At 38.3% G+C, this 14,721-nt stretch overlaps 1 protein-coding gene across 1 annotated transcript; it reads left to right on the plus strand.

The window, feature by feature from the left end:
• Positions 1 to 2,430, plus strand: LOC131323037 (inactive protein RESTRICTED TEV MOVEMENT 2). The gene is made up of 3 exons (XM_058354654.1): positions 1 to 402; positions 514 to 1,284; positions 1,372 to 2,430. Exons 1-3 carry the CDS (start codon positions 255 to 257, stop codon positions 2,253 to 2,255), a joined length of 1,803 nt encoding a protein of 600 aa, XP_058210637.1. The 5' UTR covers positions 1 to 254; the 3' UTR covers positions 2,256 to 2,430.
• The last annotated feature ends 12,291 nt before the right edge of the window (positions 2,431 to 14,721 follow it).

The following is a 14,721-nucleotide window of genomic DNA, read 5'->3' on the forward strand; positions in this document are numbered from 1 at the left end:
CATCACAAATTCAAAGAGGAAAACTTAAACCCCAAAACGCTAACACCATGCCCAGAGGTAACCAAATTGGAATAGTTTCCCTCTTAAGAAAACCAGTAAACCACCCAATCACTTGCCTAACTTGTAAACCTCCTCAACAACAGCGATATCGCTGGTTACATTTGCCTGCATATATAAACACCTGAACATGCCCCATTTTATCCTTACACAAGATACCAGATTAAGTCAGAAACGAAAATAAGAACATTTTGGACATGGCAACCGGGCAACAAACTGGTGGAATTACCCCGAGCCGCCAGGCCCGAGCAGACCGCGCTGTTCGTCCCGTGTACGAAGATTTTACCCCCACCTCGGAATGGAAAAAACAAGAACAATCTCAACTCCTGCTTGTTTATCTTCCCGGTACTGTCTTTTACCTCCTCTTCTGTTACTGTGAGACTCAAATACTTATTGAATTTTCTCATATTCGGAATAACTTACTACTACTTCTGTCTGTTGATTCAATTTTACTAGGTTTCGCAAAGGAACAAATAAATGTTTCCGTTGAACGCAAGAATACCCTCAGAGTTCGTGGGGAGAGCTTGGTTCGTGATAATAAATGGAGCCGATTCCAAGAGGATTTTCGTATCCCAGAAGACTGTAATATTAGCGGAGTTCGTGCCAAGTTCGAGGGGGAAACTCTTACGGTTACATTTCCCAACAAGACTAGCCCATTAGCTCAAGTTGGTCCTACGAAACAAGAAGCGAAAACCCCCACTCGAGAAGCAACTTCGCGCCCTGGAGAACAAGAAGCGAAAACCCCCAGTCGAGAAGCAACGTCGCGCCGTGGAGATCAAGTCCCTCCAAAGACCATATCAGCTGTCAGTGAGGCTAAAAAAACGGAAGGGAAGGGGATAACAGAAGGACCGAGCTCTCCGAAAGTTGCAACTGAACCACTCAAGTCCCAGAAGGGCCAGGGTGAAACACCTCCGAAACCTGCACCAAGTACAGCTTCGGCGAAACAACCAGCGGATGGAAAGGGTGTTGGGTCTACTAGTGCTGCAAAGATCATTCCAGGGACTACTGAAACAAAAGAAACGAGCGAAGGAAAAGGGAACCTCGCGGAAGTTAGAAACGAAAATAAGAACATTTTGGACATGGCAACCGGGCAACAAACTGGTGGAATTACCCCGAGCCGCCCGGCCCGAGCAGGCCACACTGTTCGTCCCGTGTACGAAGATTTTACCCCCACCTCAGAATGGAAAAAACAAGAACAATCTCAACTCGTGCTTGTTTATCTTCCCGGTACTGCCTTTTACCTCCTCTTCTGTTACTGTGAGACTCAAATACTTAACTTATTACCACTTCTGTCTGTTGATTCAATTTTACTAGGTTTCGCAAAGGAACAAATAAATGTTTCCGTCGAAGACAAGAATTCCCTCAGAGTTCGTGGGGAGAGCTTGGTTCGTGATAATAAATGGAGCCGATTCCAAGAGGATTTTCGTATCCCAGAAGACTGCAATATTAGCGGAGTTCGTGCCAAGTTCGAGGGGGAAACTCTTACGGTTACATTACCCAACAAGACTAGCCCATTAGCTCAAGTTGGTCCTACGAAACAAGAAGCAAAAACCCCCACTCGAGAAGCAACTTCGCTCCCTGGAGATCAAGTCCCTCCGAAGACCATATCAGCTGTCAGTGAGGCTAAAAAAACAGAAGGGAATGGGATAACAGAAGGACTGAGCTCTCCGAAAGTTGCAACTGAACCACCCAAGCCCCAGAAGGGCCAGGGTGAAAATGCAAAGATTATTCCAAGGACTACTGAAACAAAAGAAAGGAGCGAAGGAAAAGGGAACCTTGCAGAAGTAAAAACACCCGAGAATATTGCGCTGGAAAAGGCTGTACAGAAGGAAAAGGATATTGATGAGAAAGGTAAAGAATCACTTGTGGCTGAAAATTATATTGAGAAGGTTGTGAAGAAAGAAAAAGAAGAGAGCGGAGGAACTGCTACTGTTTGGAAACCAAAGATTGCTGGCTTTTCAGAAGTTCCGAAACAGAAGCAAACCACTGACGATGTGGCTTCTGGTGGTGGTGGTTCTTATGAGGGTTTTGCAGAGAAGTATAAGCAGGCAATGGAGGAACTTATTGCCAAGAGAGAAAACCTAAACGAAGAGAGACAATTACTATTGAACATGGGAACGGCTATTCTCGTCATTGTGGCACTTGGGGCTTACATCTCATACACGATAGGCGGCTCCTCAGGAAACACCGAACACTAGTTCTCTTATCTGTCACGATCTTGTATTTCAGGGTTCTTCTGTGTAAAATATAGGACCACTGATTCTCATAATAACATGAATAACAGTGATATTTATAGCAACAGTCAGGCAACAAGCCTACAAACATCAAGGCATGCAACTTTTACGTCTACTATAAAATTTCAGTGTGACACTCCAATTCCTGATCAAATTACATATCACGGATTATATCATCGCAGATTGAACTCTACAGGCGATATTGGGAATGCATGTGGGCACAAAAAGTGTCCAACCACTATGAGTCTATCATTCATTTCTGTTCATCTCAGCAATCTCGCCATTTCAATCAAGCACCTTATTGTTCATGATAATTAGATTAAATCTTGAGATAAATCTAGGACATTGTTTAGTGAACTTTACTAACCTGTATATATGATTCACTAAAATTAACAGGGACTTCGGTGCTAACTTGCACTCCTTGGAGCCCGATGAAAGCAAAAAATAGTTGAACTTTTCCCATCAAACACCAGGCTCAATTAATCAAATGTAGTGATATCAACAGAAGCAAACCACAACAGAAGCTCTTCTCAAACATCTTGGCATGCCGATTTATGACCATGAAGGATACCGTTGTAAGTTAATAAAACAGTTCAGGTAAAATATACATTTTAACAAAAAGGTATCTGAACCCTACCTGTGACTCTGTAGAACCAGAAGAGTGGAAATCTTTCTGAGTATGTTGCGGTAGAGCTGAAGCCAAAGAAGGTGGTAGAGGTGAGTTCCCCTGTGAGTCTGTGACCCTTGAGTATTATTATGAGACTGAGCTGTGGCATTAGCGCCCATTGTCGAGAGAGCTAACTTATGATGATCTTGGTTGGGTTGCAAACCTGCATTAGTATGCAAAATACCAAACTGCGGATTTGGGAAAAATGCGGGATTTTGAGGAGCCAAACCCTGAGAAACTTGATTTGAGTAAAGGTGCATACTACGGGTGATGTAGGACAAAAATGGAGAATTTTTGTATTTTATTTTTATTGTTTTAGAATAAGATTTTGATTAGGAATATTTTCGTTTAGGTTAGAATTATTAACTTTCCGTATTCAGTTTGATTTTGATTTCTACCTTTATTAGGATTCTTGGTCTACAAGAATTAGGATTTTATTTTAATTAATTAGGAAATATCTTTTATTTAATGCCGCTTGTTTTGGCATGATTTATTATTTCTTTTACAGTAGGATTTCTAGGGTTAGGGTCTTATAAAAAGGGCTGTAACCTATTCAATTATTCAACTTTTATAGCTTTTGATTAATAATATTACAGAGATTTTCTCTTTCTTTCTTGTGCGCAAGATTTGCTCGTTGCGACGAGTTGTTTATCTCGTTTGGATTAGTACGCTAACTAGTCTCTTCGTGAATTCCGCTGCGTCAAGTGGTATCAGAGCAAGGCTTTGCCTGGTTCGATGGCACTAAACACAGAAGAAGACACACCCATTGACGTTGGTCGTGGGCTTACTGACCTAAGGAGGATGGTGGAGGATCAACAAGCACAGTTGACGGAGATCCGTCAGGATACCCGCACTCAGTTCACTGAGATCCGTCAGGATACCCGCACTCAGTTCACTGAGATCCGTGAGATGCTGCAGGAGATGACTCTACAAATCCGCCAAAGGCCAGGGAGGGTTGAGGAGGATCGTGCGTTGGGATTTGCCCATCGCCAACCTCGTAACCAAGATCGGAATCGTGCCGGAGGATTTGCCCGAGGCGCAGCCGGTCGTCGTCAGATGGTAATACATGATGCTGAGAGTGAAGAATTCGAACCTGAGGATAATAAAGAACAAGAAGACCGTCCCGTTGGGCGACAACAACATCGGTTCGATGATTACCGCATGAAAGTGGACCTTCCCACGTTCAACGGTAATTTACAGATGGAAGAGTTTCTTGACTGGGTTTCAGAGGTTGAGAGGTTCCTTAATATGATGGAAGTTCCTGAGTCGAAGCAAGTAAAGATGGTCACTTATAAACTAAAGAGCGGCGCTGCAGTTTGGTGGGACCAATTGCAGGCGAGACGACGGAGGCAAGGAAAAGAGTCTGTGACAACATGGCGCAGAATGAAACAGCTTATGATGGAGAGGTTTTTGCCGTCTGACTATGACCAACATCTGTTCCGGTCATACCAGAACTGTTCGCAGGGATCTAGGTCTGTTTTTGATTACACGACTGAATTCAATCGACTCTCAGAACGTAATAATCTGAGTGAGACTGAAGGTCAGCAAGTAGCGAGGTACATGAACGGGTTGAAGCCCTCAATTCAGGATAAGATAGGATTGCAGCCTGTTTGGGAAGTTGATGACGCCCTTAACTTAGCAATTAAGGCCGAACAGATGGAGCGTAAACCAGCCAATTCAGGGTACCGTCGAGAGTCGTTTGTTCCTGCTGCTGATAAGGGGAAAGAGAAACAGCCAACAATGCCTCCTTTTCAACCTATAGTTACAGTTGGTGGTGGTTCTAAATTTGGAGGAGCTAATCAGGCAGGTAGCTCCAATAACAGGAACGTGACTAAAGCCCCTAATCCATATGCCAAACCCTTTGGAGATAAGTGTTTTCGGTGTAGCAAGCCTGGACACCGCTCCAATGAGTGTCCAGATCGGAAGGTGGGCCTAGTAGAAGGGGGTGGCGAAGAAGATGGGCCTGAAGAGGATTGGCCAGAAGAAAATTCTTATGATGTAGATTATGCAGAGGAGGATGGGGAACGAGTGAATTGTGTGGTGCAACGGGTGTTATTCGCGCCGAGAGCAGAAGATTCCAATCAGCGTCACAACATCTTTCGATCAAACTGTTCCATCAATCAGAAAGTATGTGACTTGATCGTGGACAGTGGGAGTTGTGAGAATTTTGTGGCAAAAAGACTGGTGGACCATCTGAAGTTGCCAACCGAACCTCATCCCTCTCCATACAGCATCGGTTGGATAAAGAAAGGCCCTACGGTGAAGGTAACTGAAATTTGTAAACTTCCTCTTTCAATTGGGAAAATTTATAGATCTGAAGTTATCTGTGATGTAATTGAGATGGATGCTAGCCATGTACTATTAGGTAGACCCTGGCAGTTTGATGTTGATATTGTTTATAAGGGTCGTGATAATACTTATAGTTTTAATTGGGAGTCACGTAAGGTTGTTATGGCTCCTTCCAGTCATAAGGAGCCTGTCAAACCACCTAAAACAGAAGGGTCTTCGTTTCTAACAATTGCTAGTTCCGAAGCTGAATTTGTGACAGATTTCAAGGAGTCGGAACAGGTTTATGCTATGGTGGTAAAGTCTCTGGTTGTGGAGGAAAGGGACAAAGCAAAGATTCTGATAGTTCCTATACCTAAAAAGATACAGCCATTATTGGAGGAATTTGAGGAGCTTGTTACTGAAGATGTGCCTAATGAGCTCCCTCCAATGAGAGATATTCAGCATGCGATAGATTTGGTGCCTGGGGCAAGTCTGCCCAACCTACCACATTATCGGATGAGTCCGAAGGAGAATGAGATTCTGAGGGAAAAAGTAGATTCAAAAGATTCAGCCAACGATCATGTCGAAGAATACATTCATGGAAAGGATTCAAAACATGATTGCGGGCAAAGCAGAATTAATGATGCTAATTTTGTCGATTTTCTTGGTGTGCAACAATTTGATTGGGTTCCGAACATTCTTCTAATATATCTTGTTAACAAGTTGAAGTACGAAGAGAAAAGATCATTGCATAAATACTTTTCTTTAAATGATTTTTGGAAGACGAACAAGAGGTTGAAGTATTCCAAATATCTATTTCTTTGGAATGGAAGGTGGCAAGTTTCTAATGAGAACTCGAGGTCGAGTTCTTTTGAAGAAAAGGAGACTGATGTAGGACAAAAATGGAGAATTTTTGTATTTTATTTTTATTGTTTTAGAATAAGATTTTGATTAGGAATATTTTCGTTTAGGTTAGAATTATTAACTTTCCGTATTCAGTTTGATTTTGATTTCTACCTTTATTAGGATTCTTGGTCTACAAGAATTAGGATTTTATTTTAATTAATTAGGAAATATCTTTTATTTAATGCCGCTTGTTTTGGCATGATTTATTATTTCTTTTACAGTAGGATTTCTAGGGTTAGGGTCTTATAAAAAGGGCTGTAACCTATTCAATTATTCAACTTTTATAGCTTTTGATTAATAATATTACAGAGATTTTCTCTTTCTTTCTTGTGCGCAAGATTTGCTCGTTGCGACGAGTTGTTTATCTCGTTTGGATTAGTACGCTAACTAGTCTCTTCGTGAATTCCGCTGCGTCAACGGGGATCAGGTTGGCCACAATTCGACTGAGGCATTTGAACAAACTGATTAATTGCTTGCATTGATTCTGCAAACAGAACTGACCATTCAGAAAAATGGGATTCGGGCTTGGGTACTGAGGCAGGTTTCCAGAATTATGAGCAAAAAACTGATTAGGTGATTGAATCAGATTCATTGGAGCTAGGGACATGGGATTCAAATTTTGGGGACAGAACCCACCGCCGGGGTACTGACCAAGGTGCGGCATATCAATGGTCGAACCCAAAACGGGCATACCGGTTTGCATAGGAAGAGAATGATTGGGAGCACCCATTGGCCTATTTGACAAGACCATAGGCCGATTGTTTCCCGCATGATAAGTAGTTGAATTATCAAAGGTGGTTGCAGTTTGGGGATTGATTAGACCCATTTGAGACTTAGTTTGTGCGAATAAGTTACTGGGATTCCCTTGGCAATGATCTGATGAAATAGCCTTTTATGTTAAAAGATACCAAAAATTAACACAATAAAGTAGTATGCATGGGCGGCTGCACTAGGCTTTCAGAGGGCTCAAGCGAACCTTCCGGGGTCAAAAAAATGCATTAAGAATTCATACTTTTGTACTAATAATTTGATATTACTTTCATATTCGCGATTATTCGAAACAACCAGCTTAAATGAAAATTTAATAAAATGTGTAACTAAGTAAATCATATAGCTCAACAAAACATAATAAGCTATGCCCGATGAGTTCTACCCAAAATAAATATGTTTACAGCATATAGTGCTTTGTATGCAAAATATTTTGCTATACATTTTTGTCACCGCTAACCTAAAATCATATTGGCTATCATTCGAAACAACCGGATTAAATGAAAATTTAATTAAGAAAATGTGTAAGTAAGTAGATCATATATCTCAACAAAATATAATAAGCTATGCCCGATGAGTTTTACCCAAAATAAATATCTTTACTGTATATAGTGATTTGTGTGCAAAATACTTTGCTACACATTTTTGTCACCGCTAACCTAAACTCCTGCAGCCGCCTTGGATGATAATAATTAATATAAACTAGATATGGACAGGAACCATCAGCTAGTAGTAGTTTCGATTATGGAGAGAGAGAGAGAGAGAGAGAGAGAGAGAGAGAGAGAGAGAGAGAGAGCGAGCTGGTGAGAAGTTGAAGCAGCAATGGGTCCAACGGTGGGTACCTGGTTGGGACGGTGATAAGGGAGCGAGTTGAAGTTAAGCATGGAGGAAAGAGTTGTGGAGCAGCAAGAGGGGTGCTCGTTTAACTGAACAAGTTCAAGAAGAGAGAGAGAGAGAGAGAGAGAGAAAGAGAGAGTAGGGTTTTACGAAGTCTGTCCAGCAGGAGTCACAAAGGTAGGCAGGCAGATTTTCTGATAGATTTTTTCCTTAAAATTAACGAAACACCTGCACAGATTTTTTGGCACCTAATTTTGCCATTTCCCTATTTATTAATTTATTAATGTCACTCCCTTTTTTATTTTTATTGGGATGAATTTACTAAAACGCCTTTGCATTTTGAAAGTGAGAAAAAGCCAGCATAATAAAGTGTAAGGGCATTTTAGTAAATTTATCCTAATAAAATAAAAGGGGAGCGGTGTTAACAAATAGGGAAGTGGTAAAATCATTAGCCATTTTTTTTACACATGTTAGGCACGAATATTTTGTGGGGCCATCTCGGGCATGATTCAAGCCGCTACTCATTCTTACAAAAATCTTTTGAAGATTTTTGTGAAAAATCGATTCCAACCGATATCAGTGAGAGCTTTTTCATAAATTGTAAAACAAAATATATTTCGCTCTATCTTGAAAACACTCTTACCGATATTAGTTTGAGCTGATTTTTTACAAAGTGTAACGACCCGAATTTTGACCCTAATTTTTATTTTAGTTTATTTTTTTTCTTTCCTTCTCAATAAAAAAATTCGTTCCAAATTTTATTTAGTTAAATTAACTAGATTAATAATTATATTAATTATTATTATAAGAACATGTATATGTGTATATTTGTATATATATGTATATGTATATTTATACCGTGGTGTGCCAGTTATACCATAACATTTTTCACCCTAGAATTTCAACTCCATAAAATATGGGATTTGGTTCTCCATTTCCTCGCCTCCCTCCCAAATCTCTCTCTCTCTCTCTCTCTCTCTCCTTAGTAATTTTTGGCGCCCCATACTCATCCTTTGCCACTACCCTACTCCCTCATCCTCAAATCACAACTTCCATTATCACGTCCTCTCCCCATAAATTAATCCGGCAGCCACCCTTTCCACCCTATTTTTTTTTTTACTCACCACACCACCTCTCTCTCTCCAATCTCCTCTATAGAAATACACTCTTCATCTTCCTCCGAAAATTTCACACAAAATCACACCACCACACTCACTGGAAATTCAGAGAAGAAAGGGAGAAAGCTTGAGTTTCTCCAATGGTGGTATAGAGAGAGAAAAACAGGTGGGTTTCGGTTTCATACTAGCCTGGGCACCAATTCGGGTTACCCATCCATAGTCCAGACCTCAAGCATCCCAGAACCGATTCGCAATCAACCAAACCATTCCCGAGCAGTCCCGTTGCCGTCGTCTTCTCCGCGAACCTGAAAACTCCATAACCGGGTTCCTAGTTGTTCGGCTGGAACAGAGGTAAAATAATCGCTTCTCTACTCGCTCCTGAGTATATTCATTTCTTGTAGTGTTGTTTTAACGTATAGAACTAGTAAAAAAAAAAAATTAAAGCCAAACGTCAAGACTCGAACCACCATAGCTACGCTCTGTTTTTGGTTTGAACGTGACTGGAAATGATAACAGATTGCATGAAGAGTGTTTTATTACAATTTAGTCCTAAAATAATGAATTTGTTAGATTAATATGTAAAGATTTGGACCTAAGCATCAAAATTCATCCAATCAAACCCATACTTTGTTTTCGGTGCACAATGTCCGGACCAGAGTTGGTGGCCCGGTCGAGAGTAACCAAAATGAAACAGATTGCAGGGAAAGTGTTTTTACTACAGATTAGTCCTTGAGTTTTTATGAATCTGCCGATTAAAGCCTAAAACTAATTGTTATTAGAATAGTTTATCAATAAACATGATAAATCAGTTTCTAGTATCATAAAAACATGTGTATAATCATCTCTCTTATGCCTGGAACTAGTGCTACTGTAATGTCGTAAGAGAATATAATAATGCAAATTTATTATTTGTTGAATAATAATAATAATAATACTTGTATGTTACTGTAGAACAATGCATATGATAAGTTATGAAACATTTTATTCCTTAACAAATTGATAGCCAATCCAATGGATAGCTATAGACGTCATACTTTCTAGAAGAATAAAATGACTATATTACCTTTACATTTGAGTAACGACTAAACCAACCTTCTAGTTTTTAAGAAAATTTCTTGACCAATAAACAAATTTAAGGGCATCGGCCCGCTCATAAAATACTACGTGCTTTACTTTCTCGCCCCATATTAAATGTTATGTTGTTATCTCATTGAAATGTATCGTGTTTGAGCTGTTATTGATTGTATCATGTTGTACGTGCTAGAATGGACTTAGGTTTATTGGGTGGTTACGAGTAGTGATTCACATAGACGATGTTAAGTAAATGGAAATTGGTAAAGTGTTGAAAGTGTGATTGTGTGAATTGTGATTTGAGCTATGGTGATGGCAAGGGTAACCAATGGGGCCCTGTGTTAAAATGGGTAACCAATGGGGCCCAGTGTTGAGAAATGTTGTGATGCTAATGTATAATGTGTCATAGAAAAATTTGCTTCTTTGTTCAAGAGGAAATAGGTCCCATGAGACGGTTATAGTTAGTAGTAGGTGATGTGCGACCCTAATGTACGATGCGTCATGGGATGACTCAATCCTCCTATTATGGTCTTAAGTGGGAACATACTAGGTACATAACTTAGGTGCGCTCACCTAGGGCCCTGGTGCAGGACAAGCAAGAGGAAGGGTGGACCCATGAGACGGTTGTAGTTAGTGGATGTGGGAGGAAAGGATCTTGTGGAGAAGATCCTTAGATTTGATATAAGTTAATGGATAGTAAAGAAAAGGATGACGTGTTATTATTCTGTACCTTCTGTGTATTATCAATTGTTATATTGTTGAACTGTTAATTGTAGAGCAAGGGGTTGGTAGGATTGAGATTATTCTATTGGGTGAATTGTCACTCACGGATACGTTTGTATCATGATAAATCGGTTGCTTTGGCGATCAATTTGCCTGAGGATGCAGGGTTAAATGGTGGAGCTGTTTGAGACAGGAGGAATACCAAGAGCAGAGACTGAGTATTCTTGGAATCTGTATCAAGACTAGAGTCGCTCTGAAGATGTTTAAATAGAAATGTTAGATTCTTTTTGTATTTATTTTTAATGTAAATTTTGTATAACGACAAATAAGAGCTTAGTAGTTTATAAAATTCAGTGTATTTTAGGGTTAATGCTTCCGAAATTTCTTGAAAAATCGGGTCGTTACACAAAGACCCTGAAAAAAGTATTTCAAGAAAGATAAGCAATTTTAATCATCTTTTTGGACCCGGAATGGGCCCCAAATTTTGTGTGTGTATGATATGTGTTAAAAAAAAAAGTGCAAACACAGCTCTAATTTTGCACCCCTTTGGATGATGTGAAATGAGAGAAAAGGAGAGGCGAGCTTTTCTGACAAATCTCATCAATTTGTGTGAGATTGGGTGTGGGAAAAGGGGAGGGTCAATGAAAACATTTTTCCTTGCACCTTTCTCTTATTTTTCACCAAAATGTTCAATCTATAAGTGATTTCTTAAAAAGCCATAACAATTTCCTCTCTTTTTTTCCTCATTAAATCACTTTATCCAAATAAGTTGCTAAATAGCAGTCCAGTGACACCCCATTTTTTACCAAACACAACTAAATTTGTGTCTATGAAATAAAAAAAATACGGTGGCAAAATGAGGCGTCATTGACATTGCAAAATTTTAAGTTATGAAAAATGGAAATTTCAGATGCAAGGAGATGGCTTCTGCTAGCCCCCTTCATCGTATTGTTGGCATTTTGTGGGCGCAAAGCATAGTTCAATTGATATCATGTAAGTTGGCATTTTTGTGGGCGCTATGCATAGCTCAATTGATATCGGGTTAGTTACACTAATCTCCCCTGAAGTTTTTGATAAATAAACATCGTTACCCGTTCAATTGATATCGGGTTAGTTACACTAATCTCCCCTGAGGTTTTTGATAAATAAACATCGTTACCCTTAAACGTAAAAAGTAAAACACGAGGGTAGTTCAACTTAATAAGCTAAGTGGCTTTTTTTTTCCTTATTTAATTTTTTTTTGTATTTATTAGTTTTCGTTAAATTTTATGGATTATTGCTTCGTTATGACAAGAGGAATCTAAAAAGTAAAAAATTACGTTCAAATCCTAATTTTTTTTGAATATAGACAAAAATAAGCCAATAAACTAATTTTTTTCATCTTTATTCAAAAATAAATAAATTTCGATCATAATTTTTTATTTTTATATTTATCTCATCATAAAGAAGCAATAATCTCCAAAAAATTAACGAAAAACTAACAAATACAGAAAAAATTCAAAATAAGTCACTTAACTTATTAAGCCGAACAACCACCCTCAATGGAGATTGGTTTTAAATTACACTTACCTCCTTTTATATAACAACGTATACAAGGGTGATGAAACCTTGAGAGTGAGTTGAAAAAAATACCTGTGTGATGGCTATGGGTTTGTGAGAGGGGGGATAGTAGTTAAAGTCATTTGGGATAGGTATTAATGAGCATTTACAAGGATTAATCTTCTTCATAAGCTGTACAAAATAAACTAAACTGTTCCAATTATTTTAAGGGCAAAAAGTGTCGACTCCATGGTGCAATCCCAAAGGGCTAAAGCTATGAAAAATTATTCGGTGATCTTGGCGGTGCCTTAACGCGTTTATCCACGATATAATTTTTGTACGTTTTTTTGGGATACATTTATGTGGACCGAGCCACAGAAATGTATGGTGGATAAGGGTAGAGGCGTCGAATAGGTCCATGCTGTGCTGCCCCAGCCCATTTATTCCCATGCCTAGCATGCTTTGTGTCGTGTCATGCTGACTCAATCAATAATCTTGTTGTGCCATGTTATTTCAGAATATCCTCAACCCAACCTGGCCCACAGCCCTCCACAATCTGTACCGTGTCGTGCCTGTCTATGCACATTTGTTGGGCCTTGTGAAGCTAAAAAATACTTTTACAAAAAATTTCATTACTTCTTTAATTTAAAAAATTGGGTGGGTTTGGATTAAAAAGTGGAGTGACTTATTTTTTTTATCTTTATTAAAAAAATTTGCATTTGTTTGTTTTGCGTCAAAATTTTGTGACTTATTGATTCGTCTCGACGAGAGGAATCAGAAATGTGAATTTTTTTTTATCAAAACTCATAATTTTTTGAACAAAGACAAAAATAAGTCAATAAGACAACTTTTTTTTACTTACTTTGTCTTTTTTGAAAAAATTATGAGTTTAGATCAATTTTTTTTACTTTTTTGATTCCTCTCACTGAGACGAATCAATAAATCACAAAAGTTTGATGCAAAACTAAGAATGTGAATTTTTTTGAATAAAGACAAAAAAAAGTTATTGTTCCACTTTTTAATCCAAATCACCCCGTTATGCCAAATAGTTACAATTAAAACCAACACATTTATTTCAAAAACAGAAAAACTACATAACATTTTATTGATAATTAAACTTTGTAATACAATGAATGAAATTATAAATAAGAAATGCATCACTATATTTTGAGTTCATCCCAACTAAATTGGCACATACTCAACTATCAATCATTTGCGTGTTTGTTGGTGCCTTCCCAACTTTTGGGTGTGTGTGCGTGTGTATTTTTTTTTCTTGTTTTTAATAAAATGTGAGGTGAGATGTAGTGATAGGTGAAGTACTACCATCTATGAATGATGCTCCATGTTGTATCGCTACAAAGTTTCTGTTTTGTATCATTTTTATTAGAGAAATTTATATAAATGGTCTTTCTAGTTTTATCCGAATCTCATTTTTGTCTTCAAAGTATCGATTACAACTCTTTTGACCTTCAAGTTTGGTTTTTGTATCAAATTGGTCCAATTGATAACTTCTATCAGCCAAATTGGAAGAAAAAAATCAGATTGATGCAATACAAGAAATCAAGCTTTTTGCGAGGAAGCATATTTCTCGCTAAATGCAATATTTTGCTCGCAAAAGAGTTTTTGTGAGGAAATTTAATTCGTCGTCTGTTCCTCGCAAATGGATAGTCTCTGATTCTTTTTTGCAATAAAAATAATTTTTCTTGCCAAAAAGCTATTTTTTGCGAGGAAATTTGGTTCGTTGCTATTGAGTGAACCAATTTGCGAGGAAATTCATTTGATGCTCATGATGTAAAACAAATTAGTCGCATAAATATTCCGCTCCTCGCCAAATATGAATATTTGGCAACAAAGCATTTCCTCGCAAAATGGTGTTCTCAATAGCAACGACTCAAATTTCCTCACAAAATATACATGTTTAGCGATAAAGCATTTCCTCGCAAAATAGTGTACTCAATAGCAACGACCCAAATTTCCTCGCAAAATATACATGTTTAGCGATAAAGCATTTCAACGCAAAATGGTGTACTCAATAGCAACGATCCAAATTTTCTTGCAAAATATACATGTTTAGCTACAAAATATTTCCTCGCAAAATGGTGTACTCAATAGCAACGACTCAAATTTCCTCGCAAAGTATACATGCTTAGCGACAAAGTATTTCCTCGCAAAATGGTGTACTTAATATCAACAACCCAAATTTCCTTGCAAAATATACATATTTAGCGACAGAACATTTTCTCACAAAATGGTGCACTCATTGGCAGCAAACCAAATTCCCGTGCAAACAATTGACTTTTTGGCTAGGAAATAAGTTTTGTCCCACAACAGAGAATATATTTTTGCAAGGAAACTCATCCTCGCAAATAACTCTTTTTGCTTCCTGTCATACAATAATCTGCTATATAATTCAAATAGCACAATCCATCAATCTCAAAGTTAATAGCAGGAACATTAAAATAATTTCACAAATGTCATAACCTGGTACCTCAATCCCCAAAATATAATATCATGTATTGAGTATCTTTACAAC

The sequence above is a fragment of the Rhododendron vialii genome, chromosome 1a (assembly GCF_030253575.1).
Source record: "Rhododendron vialii isolate Sample 1 chromosome 1a, ASM3025357v1".
NCBI classification, from domain to species: domain Eukaryota; kingdom Viridiplantae; phylum Streptophyta; class Magnoliopsida; order Ericales; family Ericaceae; genus Rhododendron; species Rhododendron vialii.

Coding starts and splice junctions, on each gene's coding strand:
- LOC131323037 (XM_058354654.1), top strand. CDS start 255: ATGGCAACCGGGCAACAAACTGGTGGAATTACCCCGAGCCGCCAGGCC. Junction 403..513: donor CCTGCTTGTTTATCTTCCCG/GTACTGTCTTTT, acceptor CAATTTTACTAG/GTTTCGCAAAGGAACAAATA. Junction 1,285..1,371: donor CGTGCTTGTTTATCTTCCCG/GTACTGCCTTTT, acceptor CAATTTTACTAG/GTTTCGCAAAGGAACAAATA.